The sequence below is a fragment of the Stylophora pistillata genome, chromosome 5 (assembly GCF_964205215.1).
Source record: "Stylophora pistillata chromosome 5, jaStyPist1.2, whole genome shotgun sequence".
Lineage (NCBI taxonomy): Eukaryota > Metazoa > Cnidaria > Anthozoa > Scleractinia > Pocilloporidae > Stylophora > Stylophora pistillata.
The window spans coordinates 30,632,406-30,647,475 of NC_142523.1; the positions used below are offsets into that span (position 1 = coordinate 30,632,406).

General features: G+C 37.1%; 1 protein-coding gene and 1 long non-coding RNA gene across 3 annotated transcripts; one reads left to right on the forward strand and one right to left on the reverse strand.

Annotated features, from left to right (window-relative positions):
* Nucleotides 1–37: 37 nt before the first annotated feature.
* On the reverse strand, nt 38–11,642 carry LOC148731405 (neural cell adhesion molecule 1-B-like). Of its 2 annotated transcripts, none has more exons than XM_088761115.1 (8): nt 11,505–11,642; nt 6,685–6,891; nt 6,026–6,181; nt 4,491–4,802; nt 3,344–3,496; nt 2,806–2,973; nt 2,465–2,505; nt 38–276 (listed from the first exon to the last, which is right to left on the reverse strand). In XM_088761115.1, exons 1-8 carry the CDS (start codon nt 11,566–11,568, stop codon nt 214–216), a joined length of 1,164 nt encoding a protein of 387 aa, XP_088617241.1. In that variant the 5' UTR covers nt 11,569–11,642; the 3' UTR covers nt 38–213. The 2 variants fall into 2 exon arrangements, with proteins under 2 accessions (XP_088617241.1, XP_088617242.1); XM_088761116.1 differs by lacking the exon at nt 38–276 and adding an exon at nt 869–2,356.
* Nucleotides 11,643–11,948: 306 nt separating this feature from the next.
* Nucleotides 11,949–14,366, forward strand: LOC148731406 (uncharacterized). Its single transcript, XR_016001671.1, has 3 exons — nt 11,949–12,229; nt 12,344–12,369; nt 13,115–14,366. It is a non-coding gene; the product is annotated as an uncharacterized LOC148731406 (long non-coding RNA).
* Nucleotides 14,367–15,070: the final 704 nt, after the last annotated feature.

The following is a 15,070-nucleotide window of genomic DNA, read 5'->3' on the forward strand; positions in this document are numbered from 1 at the left end:
GATGGAAAGAAGAAGATCAAAGCGGTATACAAAAAAACATAACAACTAATACAGTTTTATTGGAACGATTAACTGGACGAGAAGTCGCTTGATGATAGAAGGGTCTAGAAGAACAGTAATTATTAAAAATAATTAGAGATATCATGGTAAAAATCACTCAATAAGGTTTGTGCGACATCACATCCTTCTTTCGCTTTTCAGCAATGAAGATGATTAACAAAAGAACAAGGGCTTTAACAACGATACCAATAAAAGGCCACAAAGGGCCCAATGGATCTGTTAAAACAAAACAAAAAAAGCAATCAATGAAACAACATGATAACAGTTCCGACGAAGGGCTAACGCTCGAAACATCAGCTTTTATAATCGTAACGGTGGCCAATTTACCATTTCAACTTTGTCGATATATTCAAATTAGAACAAGATAACAGTGACAGGTCAAACCATTTGTTGAACAAAACCTACGGGAGGCTGAGTGACTTTTTAGGACTGTGATACCTGTAGTATAACTTGCAATCACATAATATGTTGTGCTAAGAAATGCCATCATTCAATTATAATTTGAATCAAATGAAAGCAACTGGGATTTTGAAGAACTAAAATGCTGATAATAGTCAAAATAACCAAAAGAGTATTAATATAGTTACTGATAATCATAGTGATATGGATAATGCCGAAGATGATGACAATTAACAAATGGTAAACACCACAGCGTACACTATTGAGTAATGATGCACGCGGGACATTGGAAAAAACTATTGCAAGAAAATTCCCAAGACCTAGTTACGCCTCCTACCTCAACCTGTTCACTCTCATGTAAAGCAATATACAGTATCCTGCTTAACCTCGAAGATCTACCGCCACCAACTTCTGAGAAAAAACTTTTAATGTCTGGCATCGAGAAAAGTGACTTGAACAAAATCTACCTCCTACCATTCAAAGCCACGAGAGAAATTAAATTGACAATGTTTCAATACAAAATTATTCACCGAATTTTACCAACGAATAGCTTGTTACATAAAATGAAAAAAGTTGCATCGCCCTCCTGTCCGTTTTGTCCATCTGAGCACCAGACCGTCTGGCATTTGTTTATAAACTGTAAGCAAGCAAGTTCTTTTTGGAATAGATTCCAGGAGTGGTACTCAACCTCTAGTAATATGAAACTGTCACTGTCAGAACTGGAGATTATGTTCGGAATTATTCGCTGTCACACCTACTGTTTAGCCCTCAACCATCTCATTATTCTAGGCAAATATTTTTTATATGTTAACGCTTTAAATACCATAAATTGCCGTTTCGATGATTTCGTCTCACTTGTGCGCGACAAAATTTATCTAGAAAAATATATTGCTGTCACTTGTAATAACGAGAAGGAGTTCAGGAACAAATGGAAATTTTTTCTGTCGTTATAAAATTGTATTGTCTTTTGACCTCTTCGCTATCTTTTTTATCTAACAGTTTATTAATTTCTGGAAAATCAATTCCCTTGTAGTTTAAATAGCAAACACAATTCTCAGTAGTTACTCGACAAATAACATGCAAACAATAATGTGGTAAATAGATCAACTGTAATTAAATTTGACTAGTGTAACTGTATTGTTATATATGTATTGCAAGTAGTGTAAGTTAATGTAGTTTAAACATGGTGTAAAAAGTAATTATAGTGTAAGTACATGTGTAAGTGTAATAAACAATGCTGTATTAAAACAAAAAAAAAAAAAAAGTGCATCCATAGCTCAATAGTGTACGCTGTGGTGTTAACCATTAACAATTATTCCACGAGCGCGCGTTGGATATGAGATGATAGAGAGCCAACGAGGTGCGTAGCGCCGAGTTGACTATAATCATCTCATATCCAACATGCGCGAGTGGAATAATTGTTTTATTAAAAACGCCCCCAAGAAATTATTATTTTGTAAGTAGAAACCGGATTTTTTAGCTCCCTTTTGATTTTAAGCTGACGCGTACGCTTACCATATTTGTAGATTATGGTATATTGGCTCATATACAATAATGGCTAAGCCAATAAAACGTCTTAAATAGCATTATCCAATGATCTAGTTTTTAATAATGATAATTATTATAATGATAAATAATGGTAAAATGACCAATTAGATTCCAATTGGGTCTGTAATCGTACCAGTGATTAACGAAATCAGACAAACATGCGGAGTAGGAGTCTGATTTGTCAATCTCAAAAGTAAAGCTGTAAGTACAAGCATGGTTGTTGCTATGGTTATTGCGATCAATTCTGTCTGGCATTGGTGGATATCTAAGCTGAGTGGACTTAGTTTGATTGGCTGCTTTAGCTGTCTGATTACAGCCAACCATCTGATTACACTGTCCGATTACAACCCTGCAAAGGAATAATAAGTGAAAAATAAAGCAACAAAAGCACTGATCCCATTTGAGGAAATTGCAATGGCTATGATCACACTAATAATAATGATAATAATAACATTACCTGTTTGCTACTAGATGTAAATGCAGCTGACAGTGATAATTCTGAGGAAAACAAAATTGTAAATGCAAACCATGACATAATCCTCCGACCCCTCACAGAAACTTAAGCATCTACACATAGAATGTAATTTCTCCTTACAAGACCACCCTGAATCAAACATCAAGGTGACGAGAACTAAGGAAATGATCACCAACTAAAGAGTTTCTTGATTTTTTGACAAATTCTCCTCGTCAGTAGAAAAGGAAATGTATAGAGGAGAGAATAAAGAATCTAGATGTTGTCGGTGTTAGGGTATAAAGTGTTAGGCAAGTAAAATTATCGAAGCACACGTTGAGCCTCACCTCTGACACGAAGAATGAATCGCTGGCATTTGTCTTCTACATTTTGGGAGCAGTTTGAAGGAAAACAACAGTAATAAAATCCACGATCGGTATAATTCACTCCAGATATGGTCAGAATTGATGGGCCAAATGTGGCTTGATGAATCTTGTAGTGTCCACCTGATCCATCTGACAAGAAACACAGCCAAAGTAAAGTTATATGGATATATCAACAAAGTTGAAGTGGTAAATTGGCCACCGTAACGATTCCAAAAGCTGACGTTTCGAGCGTTAGCCCGTTAGTCCAAATTATTTCGTTACTCCCACCGACGCAGCCCCAAACAGTTTCTTTCGAAACTATCAGCCTTTATTCAAGGTAAAGTTAGACAAATTCATTTAGTCCAGAACAGATAATTTCTCTGACTGTCTCTGTTTGATCACAAAAAATAAATAAAGATAATAAATAACTTATATTGGCAGATGATGACCAATCTACAAAGATTGTGCTCAGAACTGTTTTTAAGGGGCCCTTGATGAAATGAGCATCTTTAAAGCTTACTTATGCAAGCCTGAACAGTGTCTTTATTCTTCTTCTTCACCTTCCATTCTACCTCCAAAGGAAATCCTTGTGCAGCGCACTCAAATGACACATCGCTTCCTTTAGAAGCCTTCTCTTCAATGTCTTCCTTTGGCTTGGGAAGCCAAGGTGCAACTAGAATAAATCAATGACCAGGTAAGGCTTGAATTGTCAAAGTTAGGGGTGCAATCTTTGATTAACGACAAGACATACATGCACATTTACCTTGGCTTACAAGGAAAAAATGGCAGATAGAGATCGACATGCCGTCTATGTACAGTATATGTAATGTAAAAATTGGGCCATTGAAATTTCACCAGGACACTGTACTGGGTAGCCTTAAAATTTTGTGATCTCTAAAGCTGAATGAACCTTCCCAGGTATGCTGTACCAAGGAAAATGTCTCACTCGACCAAATGCTTTCCCTTCAACTCCCAGAAGTGACTGCAATGTAACCTCTCCATACAAATTTAAAACTCAGTCTATTCAGCCAACAACTGAAGCAAGATGTTTTTTCCTTCTCATGACAAGAGTTAAACAACAAATATTCTGGGATCACTAGGTTCATACAAAGCAATTTATCAGTTTAAAGGTGTTAGCTATGATGTAATTATAACAAATTTTCTAAACTAGCTATGATGAGAGATTTACATTTCTAATCAGATAATCAGATGCTGATACAGGTATTTCTAGAGATAAATTAAATTATAAAACTGTGTTTTCATCATGGGTACTTTACTTTCTATTTAATAATGGTATGGCTATTGGCAGTCAGGGTACTTTAATTTTTGTTTAATAATGGTATGGCTTTTAACAAGCAGGGTATTACAGAATTGATTGAATGCTTATTAGCCCAAGCAGATTCTTAGTGGCCATACAAAATGTACAATGCAGCTCTTTTACCCCTTTAAACTCCCGTGAGTGATTAAGACAGAACTTTCTCTTCACAGTATCAAATGAATACAAAATCACACTGACAAGTCATGAGAAGAAAGAAAAATATCAATAAGGGGATTATTAGTTGATCCATTACTAAATTCGCCGAAGTAACAGCTAGCAGAAGAATTGAATGGCAGACAGTAACAAGAATTACTTATGAGGTCTTGCTGCAATAGTTCATTGTACTTACTCTTAATAACTGTGTAATCTGTAACGTTGTACTCCTTAATATGCCTCAGCTTTACTTCCAAAAGGCAGGTGTACTTTCCCCCGTCTTGGACATCAACCTTTGTAAGCTTTAGTGGGGCTAAAAAGTCCTGTTTCACATCTGGATCTGGATTCCGCACACTCTGCAACAACTTCCCATCTTTAAACCAGGAAATCCTCTTCAGTGGGGTGCTGTTTTCATTTCCTCTTCTAGTTAGGTTACAGAATATTATAATGCCATCATCTGGATTAAGAACACTGGAAACTGAGACTTTCACTGTTGGAATTTCATTTCCTGAAATGCAAGAATGTGTAAACCATTACATGAAGATTGTAGTGGCCGACACAAGCCAAGCAAAATTTCGACAACTATGAGTTTCGCAAATGAAGACACACTATGAAGTGAGGATATATTTTACGGACAAGCCTTGAATCGTTTTATTTAACGTAGTCGTGGTATCCAAGTACTTATCATAAACTGAAATATGATTTTATAAGGAAGAAGCTCAGCTAAATGCGAATAGACAAACCAACATTCCAAAGATTCCAATATAAAGGCAAGATGCAAAGCTAGCTAAAACCTCAATAGATATAAAGGCAAGATGCAAAGCTAGCTAAAACCTCAAACAAACTCACAAACGAACTATATATAAGCTCAAGGAAAGGAACATTAGCACTTACATAACAGTCCCGCTTCTAAGAATTGAACCAAAACAAACTTCAATATAAGGTAGGTATTCGGAAGAGAAACGGGAAATCCAAACAGACACTTTTACTCTAACACAGAAAACTGTAGTCTTACGGTAAATATGACAACAACCATTAAGCAAACCGCCAAATGATAAACTAAAAACTTCAACTACTCTCCTCTAAAAATCACACACGTCAATGTTAAAAAAGGGTCCGTGTGATTTGCTTACGATATTACTTCGTAATCTCAAAGCACGCACACACGAGTCGCGCGTGCACAAGTTTGTTAACGTCTTCTTAACAGTAGGCAAAAGGCGTGGCAGCCGTTACAAAGATGAAGATTATTGGCCAAAAACTCAAGCATCAGGTGGATAGATTTTTCTGTTAACAGATACAATTTGTTTCCCAGTTGGAATGGAGATGGCTTATAGAAATATTTTGCTGCAAAAGGATTTTTATAAAAAGATGCTTTGCCATTTAAGATGAGGGCATAACTTTTTGACGATCACTCACCCTACATGTAAATTGCACATTCAAAGTGAAAAATAACAGGAACTTTGACTCTGAACAATGGCAAGTAACCACACTACAACTTAACAGCTCATCCTATTCTCAGTGGTTTAAAGGAGATAGCAGTAGTGTTTTTCCCCTCAATAAGATGCCAGTCTTCAGAAAAGTTACCCCCATCCCCTGCATTTCCTTCTGTTTTCTGACAGTTTATTTTTACTCAATTCTATACTATGTGGATAGACACGACATACATAATAGACTTATTTATGATGTGAGAGTACAAAGTAGTGAAATCTCATCTGAAATGCATAGACTTACTTGTAATAACGCTAACACTAAAGCCATGCCTCTTTTTTGAGCTTCCATTTTTCGCAAAAGCATGGCATTCATAGCTTCCAAGATAACCGTACTGACTGTCATCCTGAATTGTTGCATTCTTCAAAGTCATGGTAGTGTACAATTTAATGTTTCCTCCTACAACGAAAGCAATTAACTTGTTTGCAGGAGGAGAAGAATATGGCTTTGTACTGTACAGATTATAGAGGGGGGAGGGGAGGGGGAGGGGAGGGGGAGGGGAGAGGGAGGGGAGGGGAGGGGGAGGGGGAGGGAAGGGAAGGTGGAGGGAAGAGGAGGGGAGGGGAGGGGGGTCCTGATCCCATTCCAGGCACAAATTGATAAAAAATTATCATGGCATCAAGTATCCAAGAAAGGAAAAGTTCAAATCTCTCTTGTTATATGTGCGAGGTTTCAGGAAAATCTTGATATTCTGACAAACTTAAGGAAATAAAATTCATGGGTCACATATGATTCAGGAGGGAAATCATGACTCAACCTCGTTCACACTATTTATGACGATTTTAAGAATCCTGCTTTGGGAGTAAAGTCTGAGATCCAGAGGTTGTTTTGTTTTGTTTTGTTTTGTTTTGTTTTGTTTTCTAGAGCCAGATACATTATCTGTAATACAAAGATATACTCACTTATATTCTCTGTTCTTTGATTAAACAAAAATCTATCCCCCTCTAACTTTCTGTATCGGTTAAGATCATCTCTCCTATGAAACTCTATTCTATCTGGTTGAAGTTTACCAGATGCATCAAATGCAATGCAAGTAACGCTTGCTGAGCTGTACTCTAGTAGGTAGATGTTCTCTGGGAAAGGTTCTATAATTGCAAATGGTGGTTCCCCTGGAAAACAAAGAAAAAAAACGAAAAAGAAAAAATGTACACTTACATCTATTAAACTGCATGTACATGTATATTTGTATCTAGAAATGAGAAACTGGGGTGCTTTTCTGCATGGGGCCGGACAGATGTTAATTTGAAGCTGTAATATATTTTTGCCCATATTGTACCTTACGAAGCTGTAACGCACAATGTAACCATACCTAAGCTATCTCTAATTGATATTTAAAAAATTGTAAGGCAAAGTGCACAAGTAGATCACTCCAAATAATTCACACTGCTTTTTGTTCAAAGTTCGAATAACGCGCATAAAAATTTCTAGATCATTCCGTTATCAGGTATTGTTATTTAGTAACTGCCCAAACACAGATCCAAAAACAGTAACATCGCAAGTTGTGTCATTTTCAATGACAATTTTTTTTAAAAATCGTCCCTGCCACACTGAAACCATGTATTTTAATCCATCATGACATGAAAAGTTTGAGCAAGACTATAGCAACGCTTTGACAAAAAAATATTGCGATCTCAGAATTCCAGCACAGCAAAAAAATGTGATTTTCAAATTAGTATATCTTAAAGTCTATGTAATGGCGTAAAAATTCTTAGCGCATAAAAACAGTCTTAAATTTCACAAATACGACCTCAAACATCTTTCACTTCCAAATTCATGTATACGATCTTAAGGCCAACGAGCTACTGAAATTTCGTAGAACAAACAACACAATTACGTATGTGGTGATAGTACTCAGTCACGCTTTTAGATTTTTGCGATCAGTTCATCCTAAACTTTTAAAACTTCAAAATCAACATATAAGATTCAAGACACCACCTTCCATTTGTAACCACAAAAAAAGAAAAAAAACTGCGAGGTTTTCGCTAGAGAAAGCTCGTAAAATGCATCGAGAGATCGAAATTTATTCGTACATTACGACAGTTATACGCTCACAAAGCTTCAAAGAAATTAAAAAGCAATGCTGATATGAGATCGCAAATCATCTGGACGAAAGCTTCGGTTCTCTTCAAAGGTTTCAGCCTCAGGTGAGGTGAATGCACTGATTTAACTTCACCAACACATCCACTGTGCTGAAAGTAATTTTTCTCTATTAACAGAACATACTTCCTTTCAAATCTTTATTTTGATCGGACATCTTGTAGATTTGACCGGACATTAATTAGCATTATTATACATTGTAGTCACCATCTATCTTCTCATTGGCTAAACGCCTACAGTTAATTCTGGGAAACAGCGCAACCTATAGATCATTCACTAATCTGTACCTACAGATTAGTGAATAATCTGTAGGTTGCGCGCGCAATACGTGATTTCCGGTGGAGCAATGTCAAGTTCACGGACAGCGAAGTAAGAATAGCTTCTCCATTCGCTTCATCGACCCAGGGAGAAATTGAGAAATTACTTGAAGATAAAGATTCGGAAAATACTAAAAGAATGTATGATGAATCAATTATTGGATTCGGTTTTTGTGATACCCGGAATAATCAAGGTCTCGGTTAGTGTTATCAGCCTCAGCCTTCGGCTTCATCTGATAACACTTACCTCGACCTTGATTATTCCGGATATAACAAAAACTTCATTAAAATTATTTAGCATGATAAAATTCACTAGAATAATGATTTTCAAGAACTGCAATTAATTTTTTTATCTCATTATCAGTCTTGAGCATGATCACTTCATTATGCAGTTTTTCTTCATGATACTGCACGGAAACTCTCCACTGAAGTATTTTTTTTCGTTCGATATCAGTACTTTATAGTAAACTGATATGCCGGGAAAAAATAAAAGCAATGTCTTAAGTCCTGTTTCCTTATTTGGTTATAAATAAACCTATGCAAGCCCTGAAGGTCACGCCAGAAAGACTGGATTAATTGCAGCGTAGCACAAGTCACGACGATACTCTGGGGACACTAAGAACCACAATTCTGACCGGATGGCCAATGCAGAAAGATCATGTACCAATCAAGATCCGGGAGTAATACTCTTTCCGCGACGAACTTTCAGTACACAATGGTGTTCTTTTCAAAGGCTCGAGAGTAGTCATCCCCGGCTAAGTTACTGAGACCTGAAGTCAAATCCAGAAGTCATTCCAGGCATTTAGGAGTAGAAACTTGCCTGCGTAAAGCTAAAGACACTGTACTCTAGCATGGTATGAATGCAAAAGGTAGTAACCAAACCAAACAATGTTCAATTTGCAACGAATTTTATGCTAAAAATCAGAAGCTTCTAATGCAAAGCCATGAACTTCCTAACCGCCCGTGGAGTTGAGCAGCTGCTGACCATTTCAGATTTCATGACAAAGAATACATCGTGCTTGTTGACTACTACTCAGATTTCAAGGAAGTGCCGAAATTGGAGGAAAACACTTCCAGTTCCGTGATTGAATTATTCTAAGGAACAGTTCAGCCGACACAGCATTCCAGACACACTAACTACTGACAACGCTCCTCAGTTTACAAGCCATGAGTTCCATCAGTTTTCAGTCGATTAGGAGTTCACTCACGTATCGTCTTCCCCGCATCATCGCAGATCCAACGGAAAGGCAGAGTCTGCTGTGAAAATTTTCAAGTCTTTGTTCAGAAAACCTCTCAACGACAACAAAGACCCGTAGTTAGCCCTATCGAACCAACGCAACACACCAACAGAGTCCCTCGAAAGTAGCCCTGCACAGACATTGATGTCTAGACGCACCATAACCTTACTACCCTTAACTTCTAACCTACGGTACCCCAAGATTCCGGAAAATGTTAATGCAGAGCTTAATTTGAAAAGGCAAAAGGCTACGTGGTACCATGACCGCACGTCGCGCACCCTACCAGAATTACAAGTTGGGCAAGACATAAGAGTGGCATCTCTTCAGAGGAATCAAAGGTGGAAAACCGGCGCCTGTATTGAGAAGTTTCAGACAGGTCCTATGTAGTAAAAACTAGTTCAGACAATCAAATATTACGTCGAAATCGGGAATTTCTCAAGCCAGCTGCACAACCATTAGCAGAACAGCACAAACTAGTTGAAAGCAGTGACAGCCAGCTTTCAAAGAATGTAAACCAGCCTTCAAAGCAAGATGTTAATTCAGCTAATCATGAACCGAAGCCAATATTGACACCACAGACTGTTCCATTGAAGAAAACTCGCACAGAGTTGTAAAGCCACCCTCGAGGTTCAGTGACCTTGTTGAGTAGTTTATCGTATGAAAATTGACTTCAGCTCAAGCGAACTCGAAGTCTTCATCAGTTAGAAAAACTGACTATTGGACAGTAACTTTGATAAGGACTTTCGACTTTCAGTCCTGTATGAAGTTCCATTTGTTTTGTTTTGTACTTTTTTTAAATTTTGTTTTATTCATCTCCTTTTCAATTGGAACACATTTCATTTATGTTCATATGTTTACTTTTGGAAGTTAGCTTGCCCCAAAAGAGGGAGATGTTACGATAAGTTGTCCTACGTCACTTGTCACGTTACGTGTTTCCTTATTTGGTTATGAATAAACCGGTCCGAATGATTTGTTCATTACTATTTTAACCTTTTTCACTTGTGAATACAAGACGTAAATTCGAGTAATTTAAATGTTAATGAATAAACACTTGGCGACGCGCTGTCTGGCTGGTCAAGACTTTATTTCCTCACGAAATATTCATTACAGGTGTTGGCGACCTGAAATTCAGCTTTTAATTTCGCAAACAGTTTGAAAACAAATCCTTTCCCCGAAAATATTTTGTCCAGTCTAAGTTTATCCTTTATTAAAAATACTTTTACGAGTTGCTACCGCAGACTATAATTTATTCATCGCTAGTGCAGTCTATAATTTATGCATCGCTAGTGCAACTTCACGTGCAGATTATTATCTCCTTTTCATATGTCATTCGCGCACATCTTGTTTTACATCAATCGTTTTCAGAGTTGACCAAACATGCAAAAACTTTATAAAATCGCTTGGGTTTTTCTTCGCCTTCACAATTGAAAAAAGTTCCGTTACCTTGAAAGAACACAAAGTGACAGCCAATATTTGCAACGTGACTGATCGACGAAAAGCGTTTGTTTTGTTTTTCTTGCGCATTCATCTAGCATCTGCTTAAAGGCAATTAATACTATTGAAATTATTGCGTAGTCATTAAATAAAACTTGTTTTATAAATCATTTGAACAGGCCACTAGTTAACATTAAACTTATAACTATTTTTTTGACCAGCCTTTGCCATTGTAAAGGGCATTACCGTGCGAGACTTGAGGGTACATATATCAAATGCTAACAGCATTTCGTGATGCACGCAAGGCATTAAAGGGCGATTTATTTGCAATACCCCTGCTTTATGAGTTACCTTTCCAATATAGCTCAGACATTCTGTGTCGGTGAAATGTTCGGACATCATGTCCCATCATAATGTGAAATTGGCCGGACATATTCAAAGTTTTGTCGGTCAATGTCCGATGACCGACTGTTATTTCCAGCTCTGCATTCAGTAAACCGGCATGTTTTTGTGGCTTTCCTCTCAAGTTTCATTTGCACAATGAGATTTGTTTCAGAAGTTCTCGCATGACAAGTAAAGTTTCTTCGTAGCCACCACTATATTATTATAGGGTTCTTAATACACATTTACCCTTACCTTGAGCCTTCACTGTTGCTAAAATTGTGAGAAACAGAGGAATAATCTTTTCTAATACGGCCATGGTGTTCGCAGCTCCTCTATCTATCTTTCAGCTTTTCATTAACCTTAGCACCAGGTGAAACTCCAGGCAGACTTGAAATTGAGGCTGTTTGACGTAACAGGCCTGTGCGGGAGTGTGTTGTCGTCTGAGTAATAAATATGTATATGCGCTCGTTGGAAATACGAATACTTTATTCTAGAAACGAGAATCTTTAAATTGCACTGATGTAGTCGCGATAAAATCCATCAAGAAAACTCACAAACTTTTGATTCAAAGTAAAGGAAATGTTAACAGAGGCGTCGAAATTTAACTGACATGCATAAAGCGAAATAGAGTCTGGATATCCATCTTGAACGTACCCTACGGAAAGTACCCTCGAGCTTGGGGTGATGATCATAAAATGTCATTAATTTACAAATCGTAATATTTGAGACCTTTCGTTACCAGCAATTTATCAAGATGACGTGACAACAAGCTCGCGCAAGCCCTGCGTTTTCCTAATATGGCATATGAAGTCCATTGCAACGCCAGGACGTCATGACTACATGTTTTTTTTTTCAGAATCCGACTGCGTTTTGAGCGAATCGGGCTGGGAGATTTTCCTCTCTGATTTTTGCGAAGTTATTTAAAATCAAGGAGAGTAACAAAGAGTGTTGACCGACAATGGCTTCAATTCAAGAAGGTTGGTGGAATTTTGTACTGTTATTGCCGATTTTTTCTTTTTTAAGTTTATTTTTTTGCCGAAAGAAAACTTTTTTTCTCCTCATTAATTGCACGTTTCGTTTTTATTTCTCAGGAGAGATCCAGGCTACTAAAGAACAGGTAAATTTAACATTTGTACAGTTTGTCGTGAAAAGCTGAAGTATCATTTCCTACAGTTTTTTTTTTTAAATAAGGTTCAAGCACGTCTGTTTCTTGTAATTCAAGTGCGCTTGCATGCAGAAACGTGTATTGCGTGTTCCAAGCACATCCGTGTCGAATAGCAGCTGTGGTCTTTTGGTTCCTGTCACGAATCACTAGTGGTGGTTAAAGATTGTAATCGGATTATATTCGGTCATTTTCGTGTCGAACAAGGTAAAGCAGTCAACGCTAAGGAAATAAGTGTCGTGCACAAGTCTTAGATCACGAATTAAGAAACAATGATGAATGTTTGACAGTTTAGGTTTGTGGTCGGATGTACGTATCTAGGGCGTTTACTTGTGATAGCAATAAAACTAGGTAATTTTGTAACATTAAGGAAGACTGATTACAACGGTTGAGATGAGCGAAAGTATGACTGTAATAAAGTGAAGAAAACGACAGACATTCCTAGGTGTTTGTTGAACCAGCGAGCGCGGACATATTCCTAACGCAGTGGAAAATTCCTCAAAACAGTTTGTAACTGGTTTTCAAACAAAGCTATTATTAAAAAAAAAAATTATTTTCGGAGGACTTAGCCGAGAACGAGGTCTGTAAGATAGTTTGTTTCTTAAACTTTCTTTGAATGTAAAAGTTCGCTAATGAGTCAGCGATATGCGGCAGGTTGTAAAAAGTAAGGTGGAAATTAAATTTTTTGTGGCATTTTCAGTCCACAGAATGCGAGGTGACAGCCCCTTAGCAGAGTGCTGCGGAAAAAGTGAAGAAAAAAGGTTAAAGAAACAGATCATGCAGCGGATAATACTGTAACACAAAATCACTTCCGGTAATGGGCATAAACTTCCGGTCAGCAGTCGTTGGACTAAGATTATGTCTCTGTTAAGTCTTCTAAAGACATTAAAGGAAAATTCTGATTAACTACTTTCCCCTTTACCAAAGTCTCTTCTTTGCAATACACAAACTCTTTCCCTTTCATGCAAAATCTTCGGGGTTTTCTTTTTCAATACTTAAGCCGGTGTTTAATTTTCTTTTTTCATATTTTTCAAAATCTTCTAGTCAGCCATCCTGGAAGGACAATCTAAAGATTAAGGTTATTGATGCTGTATGGCTAAGGAATAGGGACACTTGGTGGGTGCTTATATGAATATTAAAGAATTTCGGGTTCAACCCTGTTTCAGAAAGAGATATATCATGTACCTGAATGTAGTTTCCATTGCATTTATGTCGCTTGAATTTTCTCCTCATAAATAATTCTTTATATAACTGTTTCCAATTTCTACGGTATCTTTTAAAAGGATGAAACCTTCAATAAGTGTTAAAGGCATTCCGGCGCTTGGCGTTAGAGCATTGCAAATACTTCCCCAACTGTATTTGATTATTATGTCTTGTTTTAACTCACTAGTAATTTTATTGCATTTAATTTGTATGACAATTGTACGTATCTTTTAGCTTATAATGTAGTAAACTGATGCATGGCTTATAACCCCAATAATATTATATTAATGAAATCTCTTTAGTTTATTGTAAAATCTCTTTAGTTTGTTGTGGTAATGAAACTTCTTTAGCTTGCAATGTGTAGTATTTACTTATTTATTACTAATACCCGCCAAGACTAGCTAATGCTATATGCGGGTTGTGTAAATTTGCTTTTAATGTTCTATAAAATAATAATAAACAAGCAAACAAACAAACTACAGCATGCTCTAATATTTAAAAATTATTCGCCGAAGGCGAAGGGAATATTGTCGAATAATCCCCGAGACAAAGTCGAGGGGATTATTAGACAATATTCACCGAGCCTCAGGCAATAATTGTTTTAGTATAATTTCAGAACTGAGCAACAGAGAAATTTCTAAAATCATAACATTATAGTAACATTTATTAACATTTTATTTGAACATTTTATATAAGCCGCGTGGAGCGGTTTATATAACGTCATATAAGGAACCGCTCGACCAATCAGATTGCCGGAAACTCTTTGCTCAGCTCTGAGATTATACTAAAGTTTTTTTTAATACAAGGATCTAACAAAAACTGCTGAAGACCAGAAGAAGGAAATCGAAAATCTTCAACAGCAAATCGCGTGTGTATAGGCTTAACCTAAGCTAAAGTAATGTACGAAGTAGTACTGGAGATCAGTTTTTGCAAAAACTTAAAATTATAAGACGTCCTCGGAAGTGTTCGAGTGTCTCCTGATATAATGTGGTCTTTGACTGAGGTGCATTACATAGCGCAAGAGATAGGGTTGCATCAGAACTCTTCGGGATATCATTCGGAGTTTTCGGAACATCTTCGCAAGTCTTCGGGTGTCTCTAAATATGATAGGGTCTCAGGCTAAATCATAGTATATAGCGCAATGGTTGTTGTTGCATCCGAACTCTTGGGGATGTCATCAAAAATTTTGGAAATATCTTCGGAAGTGTTCGGGTGTCCTCGGATATGATCGAGTCACTTGAAAAAACTCATACGTCTTTGGAATTTTTAAAACGTCCATGAAAACCTATGGGTGTCTTCGGGTACAATCGGGCCTCAAGCTTATTGTAGTGGAGAGCGTAAGAGATGAGGCTGCATCAGAACTTCTCGGGATATCAGAAGTTTTTGCAACATCCTCGGTAGTCTTCGGATATCTTTGGATATGATTAGGTCCCTTAAGATAAATCCCACGCCT

What these genes read in the sequence shown, in the direction of transcription:
- LOC148731405 (XM_088761115.1), bottom strand. Translation starts at nt 11,568, where the DNA reads ATGGCCGTATTAGAAAAGATTATTCCTCTGTTTCTCACAATTTTAGCA. An exon ending in CACTGTTCAGGCTTGCATAA is followed by an intron (nt 2,974 to 3,343) that starts GTAAGCTTTAAA and finishes GTTTCTTGTCAG; the next exon opens with ATGGATCAGGTGGACACTAC. An exon ending in TTACATCTAGTAGCAAACAG is followed by an intron (nt 277 to 2,464) that starts GTAATGTTATTA and finishes TTGTTTTAACAG; the next exon opens with ATCCATTGGGCCCTTTGTGG.